Here is an 18,961-nt window from a genome sequence, read left to right on the forward strand (position 1 = left end):
AAAAAAAAAAAAAAAAAAAAGAAACATATATTTTTTTTATTATAAAACTAATCCATGCTCATTTTAAGAATAGGAAAACACATAAAAACTATAAGAAAGAAAATGACTATTTTGTCCCTTATCAATGTAGATTTTCTTACCAGATTTTTATATGCTTACATATACATATGCATTAAAATGTATATGCAGAAACTTATACACATATATACTTTGAAAAAAATTTTTTTTACATTTATTTATTTTTGAGAGACAGAGAGAGACAGAGTACAAGTGGGGGAGGGGAAGAGAGAGAAGGAGACACAGAATCCGAAGCAGGCTGCAGGCTCTGAGCTGTCAGCACAGAGCTTGACGTGGGGCTCGAACTCATCAACCATGAGATCATGACCTGGGCTGAAGTCCGACGTTTAACTGACTGAGCCACCCAGGTGCCCCACTCATATATACTTTGCATCTTCATATTAACATATTTAGTTTTCAGTTTTTCAATATTTCAGCTAAAAAGGTATTTTCTTGAAATTTTTGAGTTTATATATGTTTTGTACATATTAAATATATTAATGACAAGTTAGCATCATCCTCTGTTAAGATTTCTGTCATTTCAGATGTCAGTCACTCACACTTAATGTGTTCTTAAAGTTTGAGCTCCCTATTTCCCTCTGTTAACTTAACTTCCATGCCTGCTTCCTTCCCTACAGTGATCTTCACCTTAAGTACTCTCTTGTTAACAACATGTTAGCTTTCCTGTCATTTTTCTGGTGCATTTACCTGGCAATATCCTATTCCTGTTCAGTCCAGTGGTCTGCTTTTTCCCTTCCCTTCACCAAGGTTGCTGAAAATGCTGCTGGAAGAAAGTATCCATCCATGCTTATTAGTGCCTCTACAAATTCCAGGTTTCCAACATTCTGGTGGGCCCTAGAAGATCCAGTCAGGCTAATTTCCCTAAGTTTCTCTCCTTTTTTTTTTTTTTTTTTTTTTTTTAAAGTAGGCTTCATGTCCAGTGTAGAGCCCAACACAAGGCTTGAACTCATGACCTTGAGATCAAGACCTGAGCTGATATCAAGGGTCAGATGCTTAACTGACTGAGCCACCCAGGCTCTCCTTCCCTCGGTTTCTAAAATGTGTCATAAAATGTGTCTAAATGTGTCATGTGTCTTCCAGTGTTAATCTAGCTACCTTCCTGCCTTACCTTCTGTCCACTTGTCTGTCTCTTCATTTCTATTTTTTTTTTTTTTTTTGCTTCAGCCCCAAATCACTTTTTAGAAGAAAACATTCCTGCTCATATGAAATCTGTGTGGAAGATCATCCTCCATATTCCTGTAGCACCTCGTTTCTTACCTGTAGTAGCATTTATTACATTATATAATTGTATTTTTTCTTTTTATGATCTTTTGGTAGATTATATGCATCATGAAGTCAATGTCATTTTTTTCCAGTGTTGTAACTTTAGCATCTAAATAGTACTTTGCACATAGTAGGGCTAATTAAATATTCATAATATTGGCAAAAATAAGAAATTGGCAATTGTGTGGATAAACATAAGTGGAAATAGGCATTTCACACATTATTGATATGAATTCAAATTATCCTCTTTTGAGGACAATCTGGCAATATCCATTAATATTTTAAATGCGCATCCATGCTTTTTTGACAAGCTACATACTGATAGGAATCCATGATGCAGGGGTGCAAGGGTGCACAATAAAATATTGTTTATAATAGCCAGAGATTAGGGGAAAAATTCTAAGTATCCTTCAAAAGGAACTATTTGAATCAATCATGGTACATTCATGCAGTGGAATGCTTTGCAATCATTGGAGGAAAAAAAAAAAACATCTAACAAATCCAAATGGTCAGATAGAGAGTGCATTATTAAGTAAAAAAAAAAAAAAATAAAAAAACACAGAGCAGTGTTTTTAGTATACTGATGTTGGTGAGATACGGTAGTCATAAATGTTTGAATATGAAAAGACTCTGTCACAAGAAAAACCCAGAAATGCATTACTTGGTTTCCTCTGGGGACTTTGGAAACTAATGAAATATGATTAGATCCCATGTTCTATCACTTCAGTCTCCTGCCAGCAACCTGTTTACTTAAATCTCTGATTTCTGATGGACACTGGAGAGGGAAAAAGGGAGATTTCCTATCCACTGTATTCTCTTTGTTCTACATGAAGTTTTTTACCTTTGATAAGTCTCACCTAATTAAAAAAATACAATCATGTCATTTGATGGATTGGAGGGTATGACCATAATTATATTAGCGGTTCGTCTGAGTAAAGAACATTTTGAATTTATAGCTTCAAAACATTTTTCAGGTACTACTTGACTGAGTCTCATACACGTCAGTCATGTGAGCTATGGAAGTAATATTTGAAGAGATTTTCCAGGCTGTACATAACACAATGAGAGTTCTGCCAACTAATTTCATAACAAAGCATAATATAAGATGTAATAAAATAGGATGTTAACTTTTGAATTTCACCAAATTTCCCAGTAGAATGAATCACTTAGCAAATAGTTTGTAAAAAAGTAAAAAGTTTATAAAAAAGTAAAAGTAAAAAGTTTATAAAAAAGTAAAAAGATTATAAAAAAGTAAAAAAGTTTATAAAAAAGTATATCATTTATTGAGCATCTTCTGTGTTCTAAGCATTGTGCTAAATAAACATTTTATTTGCACCATTTCCTTTAATCTTTTCCATAATCCTGTGTTGTCATCTCCATTTCCCAAGTGAGGAAACTAACACTCAGCTTATGTAACTTGCAAGTGCTGTTACTGTTATTTGAGCACAGGTCTGTCTGGCTTCAAAGCCCGGGCTCTTTTCCGGGTCAAGTTCGTGTCATAAATATTCAGTTTTGTCACTTCCACCAAAGCTTTGAGTAAATTTTTATGATTTCTAAAAAATTTAAATTCACTGCCTGCTTTTTATGCAATATCATGGTTACAAAGTGACTTTGGAAAGAAGAATAAAAATTTCTCTTGAAAGAACTTTGGTATGATTTGTGTTTATGTTTGTTGATTTGTAACTTGCTGGTGTATCTTTTTATTGTAGATGTAGGATCCACCCTAGCAAGAATGGTGCTCAGATATCAGATGAAAAGTGTTGTGGAAGAAGGAGCAGCCTCAGGCAGCGATGGGAATTTTCCTGAAGAAGTTCTTGATAAATTTGATGAATGGACCTTCATTCCAGACTCTTGTGTGGACAGTGTGTTTGGTCAAAGCGACGACCTGGATAGTGAAGGTATGTATCCCAAAGATATATTCCCTTTGTGTTTTAAAACATTTATGCACTGGTGTTGAACGATAGAAACTGAGACAAAAATCTGATTTAATTCATTTGTAAAACTTGAGGAAACATGTGTTCATCATTGGAAATAGTTAATGCTCACTAATTCCAGTTAAGGCAATGACTGTCAAGAAAATGTATCTGCACTTCCAAAGTATTAGAATATTAACCATGATCAGTTAATTGTGACTAATGTAGTGAAAACACTGAATCAGACTAGAATTGGATTCCATGTTCCATCATTGACAAGATCCTTTTGTGGGTTTGTATGCTCCTCACCCTTATTGAAGATAGTGTTGCAAATCTTCTAGCATTAGAAAAAATGTATGTAAAATGTCTGGGAGAGTGCTTGCCAAGTAGGAAATGCTTCATTAAAATTTTTTTACCTTTAGAGGAAATAAAGTAATTTTAATATTTTAATAATTCCCCTGAAATAACTTAAAATAATTGACATGGCAATATATTTAATGACAGTAACTAGGGTGGACATATTTAACATTATGCAATTTGGTAAAAATGGGGTGTAGTGCTTTTTTATTAACAGTATGATTGAAAACTTTGGGTGACCCATAAAGGTATTTGAGAGGGCAAACAGTAAGAGTTCTCCCCAAATCTCAAAATCTCTGGTCCACGTATTTTCTTTTTTGGCCCAAGTATTTTTTAAAACCAATTTTATTTATATATAATTAATATGAAATAAAATGCACCCATTTTAAGTGTGTGTTTTCATGGGTTTTGAAAAATTTGTACATCCGTGCAATCATCACCACTATTAGATTATGCAACATTTCTATCATCTATAAAAGTTCCTTTTATGCCTTTTCACAAATCCCCCAATCCTTGGTCCCTGCAACTACTGATCTTTTTGTCACTATAGATTAAATTAGTATTTTCTTAAGTTTTATATGAATAGGATGATACAGTATGTTCTCTTTTATGTCTGGTTGTTTTCCAAAGTAGTTACACCATGTACACTTCCTTCAGCAATATGAATTCTCTAGTTGCTGTACATCTTTGTCACACTATACTGCTTGATATCATCAGGCACTTTAATTTTAGCTGTTCTAGTGAAGGTGTAGTCCTAACTCATTTGGGCTTAATTTTCATTTCCTGATGACTATAGATATTGAGAATATTTTCATGTTTTTATTGACAATTCACATTTGTTTTTGCAAAGTATCTTTTCAGAACTTTTGCTGACTTTTAGTTGGGTTGTTGTCTTACTATTGTATTATAAGAGTTCTTTGTGTCATAAAGAGTTCTTCATATTTTAGGTAGAATTCCTTTGACAATATATAAATTGCAAATATTTTCTCCCTGTCATAGTTTGTCTTTCATTTTATTAATGTTATTTTTTAAAGAGCATAGATTTTAAATTTAGATAAAGTACAGGTTTTGAGTTTTTTCTTTTATGGTTTGTGTTTTTTATTCCTTTTAAGAAATATTTCTTAAATATTCTTTCTTAAAAATAGTCAAATCTGTGACTATTTTTCCCGTGTTTCCTCATAGAAGTGTTAAAACCTTAGCTTTTACATTTAGTCTATAGTCCATTTTAAGTAATTTTCATGTATGTCACTGAAGGATTGACGGTACTTTTTTTTACATATGGATATCCAGTTTTTAAACATCATTTTGTGAAAATACTATATTTCTTCATTGAATTAATGGCATGTTTGTCCAACTTAATTGACCATGTAAGCATAGTTCTATTTCTGCATTCTTTATTCTGTGGGATTAATTTATGTCTTCATCCTTAGGCTGATGCCATACTGCCTTGATTACTTTAGCTTAATGGTAGGTCTTGAAATCAGATAGTGTAAATCCTCTGGTGTTTTTTGTTTGTTTGTTTTTTCCAAAATTGCTCTCACTATTCTAGGTTTGTTGCATATCCATATACATTTTGAGTCAACAAATTAATTTTGTGCTGGAGTTTTTATTAGAATTAAATACATACATTTAATGTAGAATTACCCTATTAATTATATACTATTAATATTACATAATATAGAATTAACATATGAATAATTTCTTCAGATAAATCTATAATAAATCTAGGAGAATTGATATCTTAATAATATGAGTCTTTTGACATATAAATGTATATATTTTCATTTATTATTTTAAGTTTCTCTAACCAATTTTTTTTATTGTATATTTTCTGATGGTATTGTAAATAGTATTGTATTTGAATTCCAATTTCCAATAGTTCACTGATGGCATAGAGAAATACAGTTGATTTCTTTGTATATTAATATTGTATTTTGTGGACTTACTTGTTTAACGTGTGTTTAAACTTGTTGTTTAACAGCTTGTTGTTGACTCCACAGTTTTCTATGTTCACAATAAGGCCAATTGCTAATAAAGACAGACCTCTTCCTTTCTAATCTATATGTCTTTTTTGTTTTTCTTGTCTTATTGCATTGACTAGGACTTCTAGTACTATGTTGAATAGAAGTGTTCAGAGTAGGCATTGTTTCCTGGTTTCCAAATTTAGGGGGAAAGCATTCAGTCTCTCATCATTAAGTATGATATTATCTATAGTTTTTTTTCATAGATAGCCTTCATCAAGTAGAGGAATTTCCTTTCAACTAATTGTTTGCTGAGCCTTTTTATTACTAATGGGTTTTGGAAAATGCTTTTTTGCATCTGTTGAAATGGGCATATTTTCCCCCTTTATTCTATTAATATGGCTAGTTATGTTGATTGGCTTTCTAATGTTAAACTAAACTTGCATTTGTGGGGTAAATCTCACCTGGTATGATACATTATCCTTTTTTATATATTATTGGATTTGATTGTCTAAAATTTTGTTAAAGCATTTTGCATCTGTGAGGAGTATTGGTCTGTAGTTTTACGTTTTCTTGTAATTATGAGAGTAATGCTAGCCTCTTTTAAATGAGTTGGGAAGTGTTTCCAACTCCACCATTGTCTTTAAAATTTTGTATAAGAGAGGTATTATTTCCTTCTTAAATGTTTGATAGGCTTCACCCGTAAAGCTATGTAGGTTTGGAAATTTATTTGGGGGGGGGCTATTTTTATCATAAATTTAATAAGTTTAATAGCTTTATGGTTATTTTGATTTTCTATTACTTCTTGCTTCAGTTTTTGTAATTTGCAACTTTCAAGTAATTTGTCCATTTTACATAAGTTGCCAAACTTGTATTTAATGTCATTCATAATAATTCTCCTACTGTCCTGTTAACCTTTGTAAGAGATACCTGATCTTTCATTCTTTTTTTCAAGAACATTTATACATCTTTTTTATTAGATTAGCTTTAAAAGGAATTTGAGAGCTCTTTCATAATGAAACACTGCTTTTCAAATTGCTTGACTTTATTGTCTATCTGTATATGAGTCCTGAAATTCTTTACCTGGTGTTGATAAAGGTCTGGGTTTTACAACTGGTTACTGTGTTGAGTTAGAAGCTTCCTCTTCAATCAGGATTAAACATATATAGGCCACAAGTAGTTTTAAATTTGTTTTAAAAGAGTCCTGCTTGGTGACAAGCTAATGGTCCCACTTAAATGAGCAGATTTTAAATGGATATTAAAAAAAAAAAAGGCTATTCTGGATTTCTTGATCCATTCACAGTGATCTCCAAGAAATTAAATAAAAATTTCCGAAAAATACACAATATAGATCTGCCTAGAAAGCACAATGTACAGATAGTATAATGTGACACTTTGTACAACTCAGAGTTAGATATTTGAATGACACAGGGGCTCCCAGATAAAAAGGCTGTTGCAGTACACCTTTGCAATCACACAGACCAGCCCCCACCCCCAATCAACAGAACATAATTTCTACTAGACCTCAAAATGCTTTAAATCTTGACATTGGTAATTTGTGTCTTTCCCTTTGTATGTTCATTGGCTCAAGTTTATTAATTTGATTGATGTTTTCAAAGAATCCGCATTTTGTTTCATTGATTCTTCTCTGTCATTTGTCCATTTTCTTTTTTACTGATTTCTGCTTTAATCTTTGTTTCTTTTATTTTACTTATTTTCATTTGATTTGGCTCTTCTTTTTATAGATTCTTAATGTGGATGCTTAGAACACTGAATTTTAGACCTTTTTGTTATTTTCTAGTATAAACATTTAAGACCAATACAAATTCTTTTGGGGACCACGTTAGCTGCATCCGACAATTTTTGTATGTTCTGTTTATATTCAGTGTTGAAAATTTTCTTATTTTCTTTGTTATTTTTTTGGAGTCATGGATTATTTAGGAGAGTGTTGTTTGTTTTCCATATATTTGGAAACTTTTCCAATATCCCCTTGTTATTGATATCATGTATAACTTTGTTGTGGTCAGAGAATCTAATGATTTATAGTCTTTTTAATTTATTGAGACTTGATTTTTGGACTACTGTCTGGTCTGTGTTGGTGAATGTTCTATGTGTCACTTAAAAGAATGTGTATTCCGCTATTGTGGGGTCAATTAGGTCAAGTTGGTAGTATTTTTTAGGTCTTCTATATATTTACTAATTGTTCTCTCTATTGTATTTGATGAATAAATGTTGAAATTATAACCATGGATTTGTTAATTCTTCTTTTAATTCCATCTGTTTATGCTTTCTGTGTTATGTAGCTTTGTTATTGAATGCACAAAAATTAAGGATTGTAATTTTTTGGTGACTTAAACCCTCCATATTGATCCATCTAGTATCCTTTTTTTCCTCTTGAAGAACTCCTGTTTACATTTCTTATAGTGCAGATCTGCTGGAAACCCCTGTGCCAATTACTGAAGCTCTTTTTTCAAGACTCTGCCCAGAACTCCCAGCTTAGTTAGTCTCCATGAGCATTGATCTCCACCTCTTCATCTCAGGAAAACCATTGGGCTTTGTTTCAATTCCTTCTCCCTGTGCCTGTGGCCCTTAATGGTCTTCAGGCAGAAAGCCAGGGTGAGCGTAAGGCTTATATAATTTGTTTCCCTTCTTTCAAGCACTACACCAGCCTGAACCTTTTGTTGGTTGCCTAGTGTTTGAAATCAGTTGTTCAAAATATTTCTTCCAGGTTTCTAGTTGTCTGTGGGGAGAGTTGTCAGGTTTGCTGTCTGTTACTCCATCATGCCTGAAAGAAGAATTCTCATTATGTATTTTTAAATAAAGAAAAATGTTAGAATTGCTGACATAAAAATAATTATAAAATGCCTTTGTTGCTTCTATAAACAATATGCTCATAGAACTTTCACAAACATAAAGTGGGATAATTATGAAAATGTAATAATTATAAGATACAAAAATGTAATTAACTTTGGAGTCTATTTTATTAAGTTCCTTAAGCATGAAATAATTAAAATTATAGGGTAAATTAAATTTTAATAGTGAACCAAGTAGGAAGTATCTGTTTCAATTTTAAGATTTATATAAATATTACAAAATTGATTTGTGGATATGTAGATTTTATAATTTGTTTTGAAACTTAAAATTCATTATTTATGCTTATAAGATAGAGTGCTAGGATTTATGATCTCATAATTTTTCAGTAATATATTTTTGTCCTTAAAAATATATTTATTGAGGGGCGCCTGGGTGGCGCAGTCGGTTAAGCCTCCGACTTCAGCCAGGTCACGATCTCGCGGTCCGTGAGTTCGAGCCCCGCGTCGGGCTCTGGGCTGATGGCTCAGAGCCTGGAGCCTGTTTCCGATTCTGTGTCTCCCTCTCTCTCTGCCCCTCCCCCGTTCATGCTCTGTCTCTCTCTGTCCCAAAAATAAATAAAAAACATTGAAAAAAAAATTAAAAAAAAATATATTTATTGATTCTTATTTTGTTGAAAATGAGTAATTTTTTTTTTTTTTTGAGAGAGAGAGTGCTAGCAGGGGAGGGGAAGAGGAAAGAGAGAGAGAGAGAGAGAGAGAGAGAGAGTGAATCTCAAGCAGTCTCCATGTTCAGTGTGGAGACCACTGCGGGCCTCAATTTACAACCATGAGATCATGACCTGAGCAGAAATCAAGAGTCACTCAGCCAACTGAGCAATCCAGGAGTCCTGAAAATCCATAATTTTAAAAGTAGTTCTTCTCAGGGTGCCTGGGTGGCTCAGTTGGTTGGGCGCCTGACTCTTGATTTCGGCTCAGGTCATGATCTCACAGTTTCATGAGTTTGAGCCTCATGTTAGACTTTGTGCTGACAGCGCAGAGCCTGTTTGGGATTCTTCCTCTCTTTCTGCCCTTCTCCCGCTTGCGATCTTTCTGCCTCTCTCAAAATAAATAAATACACATTACATTAAAAACATCTTTTTAATGTGTATTTATTTTTGAGAGAGAGAGAGAGAGAGAGAGAGAGAGCGTGTGAGTGGGGGAGGGACAGAGAGAGAGGGAGACAGACTCTGAGGCAGGCTCTAAGCTCTGAGCTATCAGCACAGAGCCAGATGTGGGGCTCAAACCCACAGTGAGATCATGACCTGAGCTGAAGTCAGACACTTAACCGACTGAGTCACCCAGGTGTCCTTAAATAAAATTTTTTAAAAGAGAAGTAGTGCTCCTCTCCTCTATCTCAGCAGAATATTGACAACTAAACTCATTATTTTACTTTAACGTCATTTGATAAATGAAACCATATAATATGAAATTTAAACAGAGATGTTGTCAGGATTGCTGAATGTTAAATAATTTAGTGTGATTCCAATATTTAAATAAAATTTGAAAATTCGCTAAAAGCAATTCAAAGAAACCAAGAAGAATAACATTGATCAGATTTTTGTGTAAACTTTCTTTGCTTCCTGTACATACATGTATTTATTATAGCATGTAACTATTTTTTTAGTTGGCTTTTCCTACTGTACTATGAACTCAGATGAGGCATGGATTGTTTTTCCTGCTTATCTTTATTCTGCACTTACTCAGTATCTGGTCTAAGATAGCCATTCAGTAAATATTTATGGATGAAGAGAAATGTAGCTGAATTTTGAAAATGAAAAGCCAACATAGTTTATTATTTCTATTGTAAAACTGTTACAGTGGGAATTGGGAAATTTCCATCAATGAATATATGTGTTATCTTTTATGATTGCACTATGATACTAGCATCTTATGATTGAGTCAACATTTCTTATTTGCCTTTATTTTATCATTTAAAAATAGGAAGTGAAGGCTCATTTCTTGTGAAAAGAAAATCCAATTCAATTAGTGTGGGAGAATTTTACCGAGATCGTGCCTTACAGCGTTGCTCACCAAATTTGCAGAGACATTCCAATTCATTGGTAAGTTATGATTAATTGTGATTATGTTGTGTGTTTTGTTATTGGTATTCTCTTGATAACTGAAATTATGTGTCAAAGCTAGGAGCTACTGGTACAGCAATTCCCTAATATTTGAAAACTTTATATACAGAATATATATATATATATACACACACACACACATATACATATACATATACATATACATATACATATACATATACGTATAAACCATTTTAAATGTACATTTCTTGAGCTTTTGGGACCATATGTGTACTAAGTACACTTCAAAATGATTTATCTTTTTTTTTGTTTTTTCAGAGCTCCGTATCTATGGAGCCCAGGCTAGGTCTCTCTGTCTTATGGTGTGGCTTGGTCCTCTGAGTTCTTTTGCTGGAAGTCTTACAGTGATCCTTAAGGAAACCAGATAGGAAACTGTTCTCTTCGCTGCAAGAAATGATAGTGATTTTATTATAAATGTCTATTTGTTTAATAGGGACCCATTTTCGATCATGAAGATTTACTGAGGCGAAAAAGAAAAATATTGTCTTCAGATGACTCACTCAGTAAGTATTTGACAATAATCGTAAATAAATAGATATTTTGAGGAGAATACAGTACTTTTTAAAATTTCTTCTGTTCAATTTTTTGGGTGTTAATTTCATCGTCCATAACCTTCAAATTCTGTGTACCTAATGATATCACACACTGTAGAAAAATGAAATACAGTTATAGATTTAAAACTTTACCTTTTACGATGCTATGTAGGACTGACTGACTTATCCTTTCTACTACTTTCCTGAAATGTAAATAGTACCGTCACCAATGCAACTCTTCATCTCTTTCTGCAGGTCTATTGTTTTTTTTTTACACTACTTATACCATTTGATTAAATATGTATTATTTATTGTCCACCTCTGCCACTGGAATGTAAGCTCTGTAGTTTGTTTTCTACTGAATCCCCAGTGCCTTGAAGGGATCCTGACAGTAGTGGGTGATCAGTACATATTTACCAAGTGAACTTAAATTACTTGCTTATGTTTCCATTGTTTGTTTGTTTTTGACAAAAGGGTCATCAAAACTTCAATCCCATATGAGGCATTCAGACAGCATTTCTTCCCTGGCTTCTGAGAGAGAATATATTACATCATTAGACCTTTCAGCAAATGAACTAAGAGACATTGATGCCCTAAGCCAGAAGTGCTGTATAAGTGGTCATTTGGAGCATCTTGAAAAGCTGGAGCTTCACCAGAATGGACTCACGAACTTTCCACAACAACTGTGTGAAGTAAATTTAATTTATCCTTATAACTCTCAGGATATTTGAAGAGTTTTTGCAGTTTGATCTAATTTGCATGGTTAAATCTTTACAAAGAAGGATCTGCTTCTGCTTCATTGGATAGTAATTCCCCCTTTCTTGTAGTTGTCACATTAGTATCAGTCTGTGTGGTGTTCAAGAACATCTTTGAGGATGGGGACCTGATGAAAAGGAATGCTAGGTTCTGTCCTGATGATACATGTGTACATGGTAGGATGTATCAAGGCTATACATTCAGTTATTTACTTCTAGAAGACAACTTAAAATGTTTAAAGTAGATAGACTGTTACACCTGGTTTAGTGGCACTGGCTCTGGCTCTGGCTTAGCTACCAGCTGTTTAACAATAAGTGTAACTTTGGCTGCTCTAAGCTTTCATTTCCTTACCTGCAGAAATACAGAGTCTCAGCTAAACTATCCGTAAGGCATTTATCGAGTTTTAAAATTATATGAGACTTAAAAGTTGATTCTTTTTGCTCAAAGTTCCTGTTTTCAAAAATTGAAGTATTAAATGATCTGCCAATAGAACAGTCCTCTGAATATTGACTTTGTTCATCATTTTTATGTACTATAGACAAGAGCCAAAGATACACTGATGAATTAAAATAATCTTAATAAAATATTTAAATTATTAAACTGAATTCTTAGACTGAACTGCAAAGTTTGATGAAAAAACTATTTTTCCTTCCCTTTTCTCACCTATAAAGCTTACGATAATTTTGAGACTTTTTAAAGCAACATTAACGTTGCATTTTTTAAGTATGTTTAAGTGGTGTTTTTCCTTTAAAGTGTGTGTATTTGGAGAAAGGGAGGACAGTCTTCTTGCAACCCATGTCTGAAATGTGTTCACTCTCTCCTTCTCCCCCTCTTCGCCAGTCTAAATCCACCAAGTCACAAGGGTCCTTACCCTTTTCTTTTCTTCTCCTCTTCATCCATCCAGACCAGGTTGGCTACACACCCGATTTACATTTCCATGGCATCCACGTTTTTCCCCCACTGCTCATTCACTTATAAGTTTTGTATATTCTCTTCACTAAATTGTCAACTTCCTGAGAACAGGAACTGTTTCAGGCTTGTTCATGTCTGTTCTCAGTGCCTCATAATGTCTTACATACAGTAGAGCCTTAATAGATGATTATTGAATTAATTCATGAAGGAATTAGTGACTGACACTTGGTACACCTTCAATAAGTATTAGTTACAGAGTAAGTAAAATAGGACTAGAATATAGCTTAGCTAAAAAAAAAAAAAGAGGATTTGAAAAGAGCATGACAGGTTGAAAAACATCAGGGTATTTAAAGACCAGACCAGCTCAGAATCTCTTAAGGAAATTTTAAATTGACATCAATAATGGCAGTTTTTAAAATCACCGCTTGTAGGTGTCTATGCCAAAAAATTTCCTGGTTAAAATTTGGGAATGAATAATGTAAAAATACATTTTTTTGAATATAATCTGGTAGGATCTGAAACAGTGACAGATAATTTTCAAACAACTTCTGGGGCAAAGATCCATTAATATAAGCTTTATAATCATGTCAAACTCTAGATTTCTGTGAGGATAAATATATTGGTATATAACGAAGAGCAGAGAGAAGAGATTATTTTTTATATTGTAGCCCTTTGACGACAATCCATACCAAAGATTTAAGACATTGACATATAAATCTAAAGTTTCTTATTGTCATGGTAAAATTAGAAAGTTTTTAAAAATGGAAAATAGAGATTTGAAACAAAAAGTTTTATAAAAAAGAGTAAGTCCTAAAATGAAACCTGTATACAATGACTACTTTTTTGGTTAAGTCATATTTATATTAAAATGTATAACAGTTTCTAAAAGCTAGTATTTAAAAATGTATTCCCAGGATTATGTTGTACTGTTTATTAATTAATTAATTCAAATATTTGTTGAGCCTTATTCTGCTTCCATTTCACTCTTTGTGGGAATAATTTACAAAAACAAAACAAAACTGAAATAAGCTCTTAACCCTGTTTTTGTGAATTGCTTTTGGCAGTTACCTGTTATGTTTTCCTGGTTTTTACCTATTTAATAGCAGGGATGGTTGGATTAGTCATTACACTGAGGTTCTCTTGTGGATTGTGTTTTCAGGTTTTTGGAAAATTCTTAATGGTTCTAGTTACCAGCGGTATGGAAGGCAGAAATATTAGCTAATTTGAAGTTTTTCAGATGGTTTTCAGATGGTTAGAGAATTTTAAAATGTTGTCTTTCCAGACCCTGAAGTGTTTGACACATTTGGACTTGCACAGTAATAAATTTACATCATTTCCCTCTTACTTGTTGAAAATGAATTGTATTGCCAACCTTGATATCTCTCGAAATGACATCAACCCCTCAGTAGTTTTGGATCCTGCAGTGAAGTGCCCAACCTTGAAGCAGTTTAACTTGTCATATAATCAGCTGTCTTCTTTTCCTGAGAACCTTGGTGATGTGGTAGAGAAATTGGAACAGCTCATTTTAGAAGGGTAAGAAAGGGGCTCATTAAGTACAAAAGGGTTGGCTTACATTGAAGTTTCATAAGAATGACAAAATAGGCTGGCATTATTTCTATAGTAATGGGTTTTAAACCATAATATGAGAAGAGACTGAGGGAATTAATATTATAGCTTCTATCAGTTGACTTAAATTTTTACAACTAATTTAAAAATCAGTCTGCTTTGATGCTATTCTTTGAAGGCAAATTGTTTTGATTTTTTTCTTCAAAGCATATGAATTTATGCAATTTAATCCTCATTTTGTTTCTTATAACTAGAAATAAAATATCAGGAATATGTTCCCACTTAAGCCTGAAGGAACTGAAAATTTTAAACCTTAGTAAAAACCACATTACATTCCTATCAGAAGATTTCCTTGAGGCGTGTCCTAAAGTGGAGAGTTTCAGTGCCAGAATGAATTATCTTGGTAAGTATCCTGTGGGAATCTCCTTTTAACCAGTATTAGAGGATGAATCATACATGGACATTTCAGGTGGGGATATAAAGGTGGCATTTCAATTTAAATGTAATGGGGGAATTTCAGATATAAAGTTAACAGGTCAGTGATTAAAAAAATGAGTTTTCAAGCCATGAAAACATGGAAGAAACTTAAACGCATATTGCTACATGAAAGAAGCCAATCCGAAGAGGCTACATGCTATATGATTCCAACTATATGACATTTTGGATAAGACAGAACTGTGGGGACAGTAAAATAACCAGTGATGGTCAGGAGTTTGGAGGGAGGGAGAGAGGAATGAGGAGGTGAGTGGGATTTTTAGGACAGTGAAACTATTCTGTGTGACGCTGTAAAGTGGGTACGTGTCATCATACATTTGTCCTAGAGGACATACAACATGAAGAGTGAACTTTATTGTAAATGATGAATTTTAGTTAATAATAATGTATTAATATTGGCTTACCAATTATAACAAATACACCAAGCTATGCAAGTTATTAGTCATAAGAATAAAAATGTGTGTGTGTGGGGAGGGGGAGGATGGTGAAGAGAGAAGGGCTTTAAGGGAACTCTTTGTAGTTTCTGCTCAATTCTTCTGTACACCTGAAGCTACCCTAAAAACTAGTTTATTTTTAAATTCTAAAACATAAAAATTTTTAATACTGAAAAAATTTTCAATTTAAAAAATTACAGCAGATTGCTGTCATAGACTAAAATGACATTTCCTTGGACTCCCAGATAGTCCTTTATACTGTGGTTCATTTTAGTCTGGAAAACTAAAAATGCATATGGCTGCATGAACTGGTTGAAGCCAGAATACTGAGTGCCCAACTGAGGTTTACTCAATTTTTTGGATTATAAATATAGTTAACTGTTATTATTTCTTTTAGAAATAAAATTAATCAGTTAACAGTTTTCAAATTAGTAAGGTTAATGTGTATTCATTGAGCACTTGCTCTGATACTACAAGATATTCTAGTAATACAGAATATGATCATCACTTTTATTAAAAGTTGGGGAATACTCCATTTTCTCTTAGCATGTGAGATAGCAGGGAATTATGTTTATTTGTGGTCTATCTGAGCATTCTAGTATTACGGGACAAAATACTTTTATGGAAATATATGGGGACTCCCCATATTTTATCTTCCTCAAGAAGATAAAAGGAGCCCACGTGCACCTTCCCATCCATGTATACTGACTGACTCTGTAAACTACTTTTTAATACTGCTTAAAAGCAGAATACAATTTGACATATCCTAAAATATTTTATTTTGTTGGAACTTTCAGAAGCTAGTAATGATAAAAGCTATGTAAATTTGTATAATATTTTCTTCCTTTCTCCCTTCCTCTAGGCCTCTTGAATATTGACCATTTTCCTACTATGGACCTGAAAATGGGGGATAGAGTGGTTCCCTCTCTAATGAGCAAAGAAAACCCAGTCTCTGTCCTTAGGGAATAAGTAGTTAGGTTCAGAAGACAGGCATTCAGTAACTAAGCTAAGTGTTGTGAGGAAAAGTTGAGGATGCTACTGGGGTACCTCGGTGGGGGATAGAGGCTCATATCCAGACTGTGGAGACAGGGAAAGGTTTCTGTGTCTCTGACACTTAAGTTGGATCTGGAAAGAAGAGCATCCCAAGAAACCTGAGGCTTGATTCATACGTCATCTCAGCTGAATCTCATAAAAATCCTATAAGATAGGATAGGTATGATCTCTGATCGACTGAGATTTTTGTGTGACATAGAGGTGTAGAATGAATTAACTAGTTGTAGTGGAAACTTGAATACAGCCAAGTTCAAAAATCTGTTTGCTTTGCACTACAACAACTGTGTAGTTTTAGGGTCTTTCATTTGGAAAGATGCCCTAGGAAGGTGATATCTGAGCAGAACCACTAACCATTACAAATAATCCCACGTGAAATATAGTTTCAGTCCTTTGACTTTATGAGTGTCTTTTCCATACAGCATCTGAACCTCTTAATTCTTAAGAGGAGAATCATTTATTTTGCCACAAATACTTTTCAGATATAGGTAAAAAATAACAGCATGTTCCTTTTCAGCCTCTCAGGAAAACAGCTTTGAGCAGTGTTTTGGAACACTTTGACTCTTGAAGATTTTGCTAGAGAAAGTATAACCCATTGAAAATGCTAACAAGTAGTTTCTCAAGCCACTTTCATAGAACCATAGAGCTTTAGATATCTGAAGAATCTCAGAGTTCATCTGGTATAGCTGCACTATTTTACAGATAAAAAATAGGCTGAATGATTTGCTCAGTTTCCAAAATTGTGTCCACAGAGTTTTATTTATTATACTTCATACTGTATTTCCTTTTTGGAAGTTCATAAAATATATGAGAATATTGAGAACGCTGAGATATTTCACCTTATTTTACTTAAATGTTTCCCCAGTCTCTTAAGATCATATGATCAAAGAATACTTTTATTAAGTAACATCCACTGTTGTTGCATAGAACACTCTTTATTAGGTGGTACTGTAAAGAATTTTTATCTTTACGTTGTATTGTGTATTAGTTTTCAAAGTGTTTTGTTATATTTACTTAGGAGTAATATGAATTAATTTACAATTTATGTACACATAATAATATCACATAATTTGGAATGAATATTCTAATAATTTTTACTCTGTACAGATGTTGGGCATAGATTTGTGTTCAGATAATTGTTTAGATTTCAGATGAAAATATTCTTAGAAGGATGGTGTATTATTTTAATGTTCAGTGTTAGGAGTAAGGATATTACCTTATTTTAAAAGTCAGCATGAAAATGGAAATTGAATTAAGTGACAGGTCCTTGGTAGCTGTTCTTACTGTCAAATCTAATGGGAATCTAGTTAAAATGATTAAAATGTCCCTTATCTCACTTTTATTTTCTTTTAGCTGCTGTGCCTTTTTTGCCTTCTTCTCTGACAAGCCTAAAATTGTCCCAAAACAGATTTACATGTGTTCCTGAAGCAATTTTAAATCTTCCACAGTAAGTTTGCTATTTTAATTTTAAAACCACATGAGCTAGAACAAAGCCCTCAGAAACATGGTTTTGATTTAGGCATATCAATTGATTTATAATTCATAATTGATTTCTAAAGCTATTCAGTTTAATGTTCTTAAATCTATGAATGTTTGTTTTTTACTAGGCAAAACACCCAAGTTGCTATTTGTGTTTTCTTTAACTTTTATATTAGGGTGCTATTGTTTTGAAACAATTTAATCTTAATTAATGTTTGCACCATTACAAACAATTGAGGTTATAGTGGCTATCATTTTAACTTTAAAATTTTGCTTGCTCTCAGAGGTTGATATGCTACTAAGATATTATTAACTTTGAAATTATACTTATGTTTGAGTAAAAACTGGAGAAAGAGTGGTTCCCTCACTAATGAGCAAAGCAAACCCAGTCTCTGTCCTCAGGGAATAAGTAATTAGGTTCAAAAGACAGGCATTCAATAACTAAGCTACATGCTGTGAGGAAAAGTTGAGGGTTATACAAGGGTACCTCGGGGAGGATCTCATCCAGACTGTGGAGGCAAGGAAATGTTTGGTGAAGACATTTTTGGTGAGGATTAGGACAATTTATATAGCTCTAGGTATTTGGGGATGTTTCTAGTTAGTTTCATTAAAAAAATGAAAGCTTCCTATGTTATCTTAAATACCATTATAACTGTGTTGTATATATTATAAACCAAATCCATAAGTGTATATGTGCAAATATATATATATATGTATATATATACATATATACATATATATATATGTATATAGGCAAATAATGCTTAGTTATAATCTAGCCATAGAAGATGTCAGACATATAATAATTAATTTCAATCTGGCTTTAGAATGTGTTAGACACTGTTTTAAGTGCTCAATGGTGGATGCTGCCTTTAATTGTCCTAATAAAACTGGAAATAGGTGCTGTTATTATCTCCACTTTATAATGAGAATATGATTTTATTAAAGAGATGAAGTAACTTGCCTAAAGTCACAATTCTTAAACTCTGGTGGCTCAACCTTCTAGTCTTAACTCATGTATACAGGCACCTCTAGAATACAGGTGGTCTTATATTTTAAACATAATATGTTCCTGGGGTGCCTGGGTGGCTCAACCAGTTGAGCGTCTGACTTTGGCTCTGGTCATGATCTCATGGTTTGTGAGTTCGAGCCCCACGTCAAGCTCTGTGCTGACAGCTCAGAACCTGGAGCCTGTTTCAGATCTGTGTCT

The 18,961-nt window shown here is 33.3% G+C and overlaps 1 protein-coding gene across 2 annotated transcripts in view; it reads left to right on the forward strand.

Annotated features, from left to right (window-relative positions):
* Window positions 1–18,961, forward strand: part of LRRK2 (leucine rich repeat kinase 2) — a 136,234-nt gene that overhangs the window by 52,524 nt on the left and 64,749 nt on the right. For both annotated transcript variants that reach the window (XM_049625291.1, XM_049625292.1), the window contains 7 exons: window positions 3,051–3,239; window positions 10,366–10,484; window positions 10,960–11,029; window positions 11,534–11,751; window positions 14,010–14,260; window positions 14,548–14,696; window positions 17,626–17,719. In XM_049625291.1, coding sequence (XP_049481248.1) covers window positions 3,051–3,239; window positions 10,366–10,484; window positions 10,960–11,029; window positions 11,534–11,751; window positions 14,010–14,260; window positions 14,548–14,696; window positions 17,626–17,719 — 1,090 coding nt within the window. The remainder of the gene's footprint in view (window positions 1–3,050; window positions 3,240–10,365; window positions 10,485–10,959; window positions 11,030–11,533; window positions 11,752–14,009; window positions 14,261–14,547; window positions 14,697–17,625; window positions 17,720–18,961) is intronic.

The sequence above is a fragment of the Panthera uncia genome, chromosome B4 (assembly GCF_023721935.1).
Source record: "Panthera uncia isolate 11264 chromosome B4, Puncia_PCG_1.0, whole genome shotgun sequence".
Taxonomy (NCBI): Eukaryota; Metazoa; Chordata; class Mammalia; order Carnivora; family Felidae; genus Panthera; species Panthera uncia.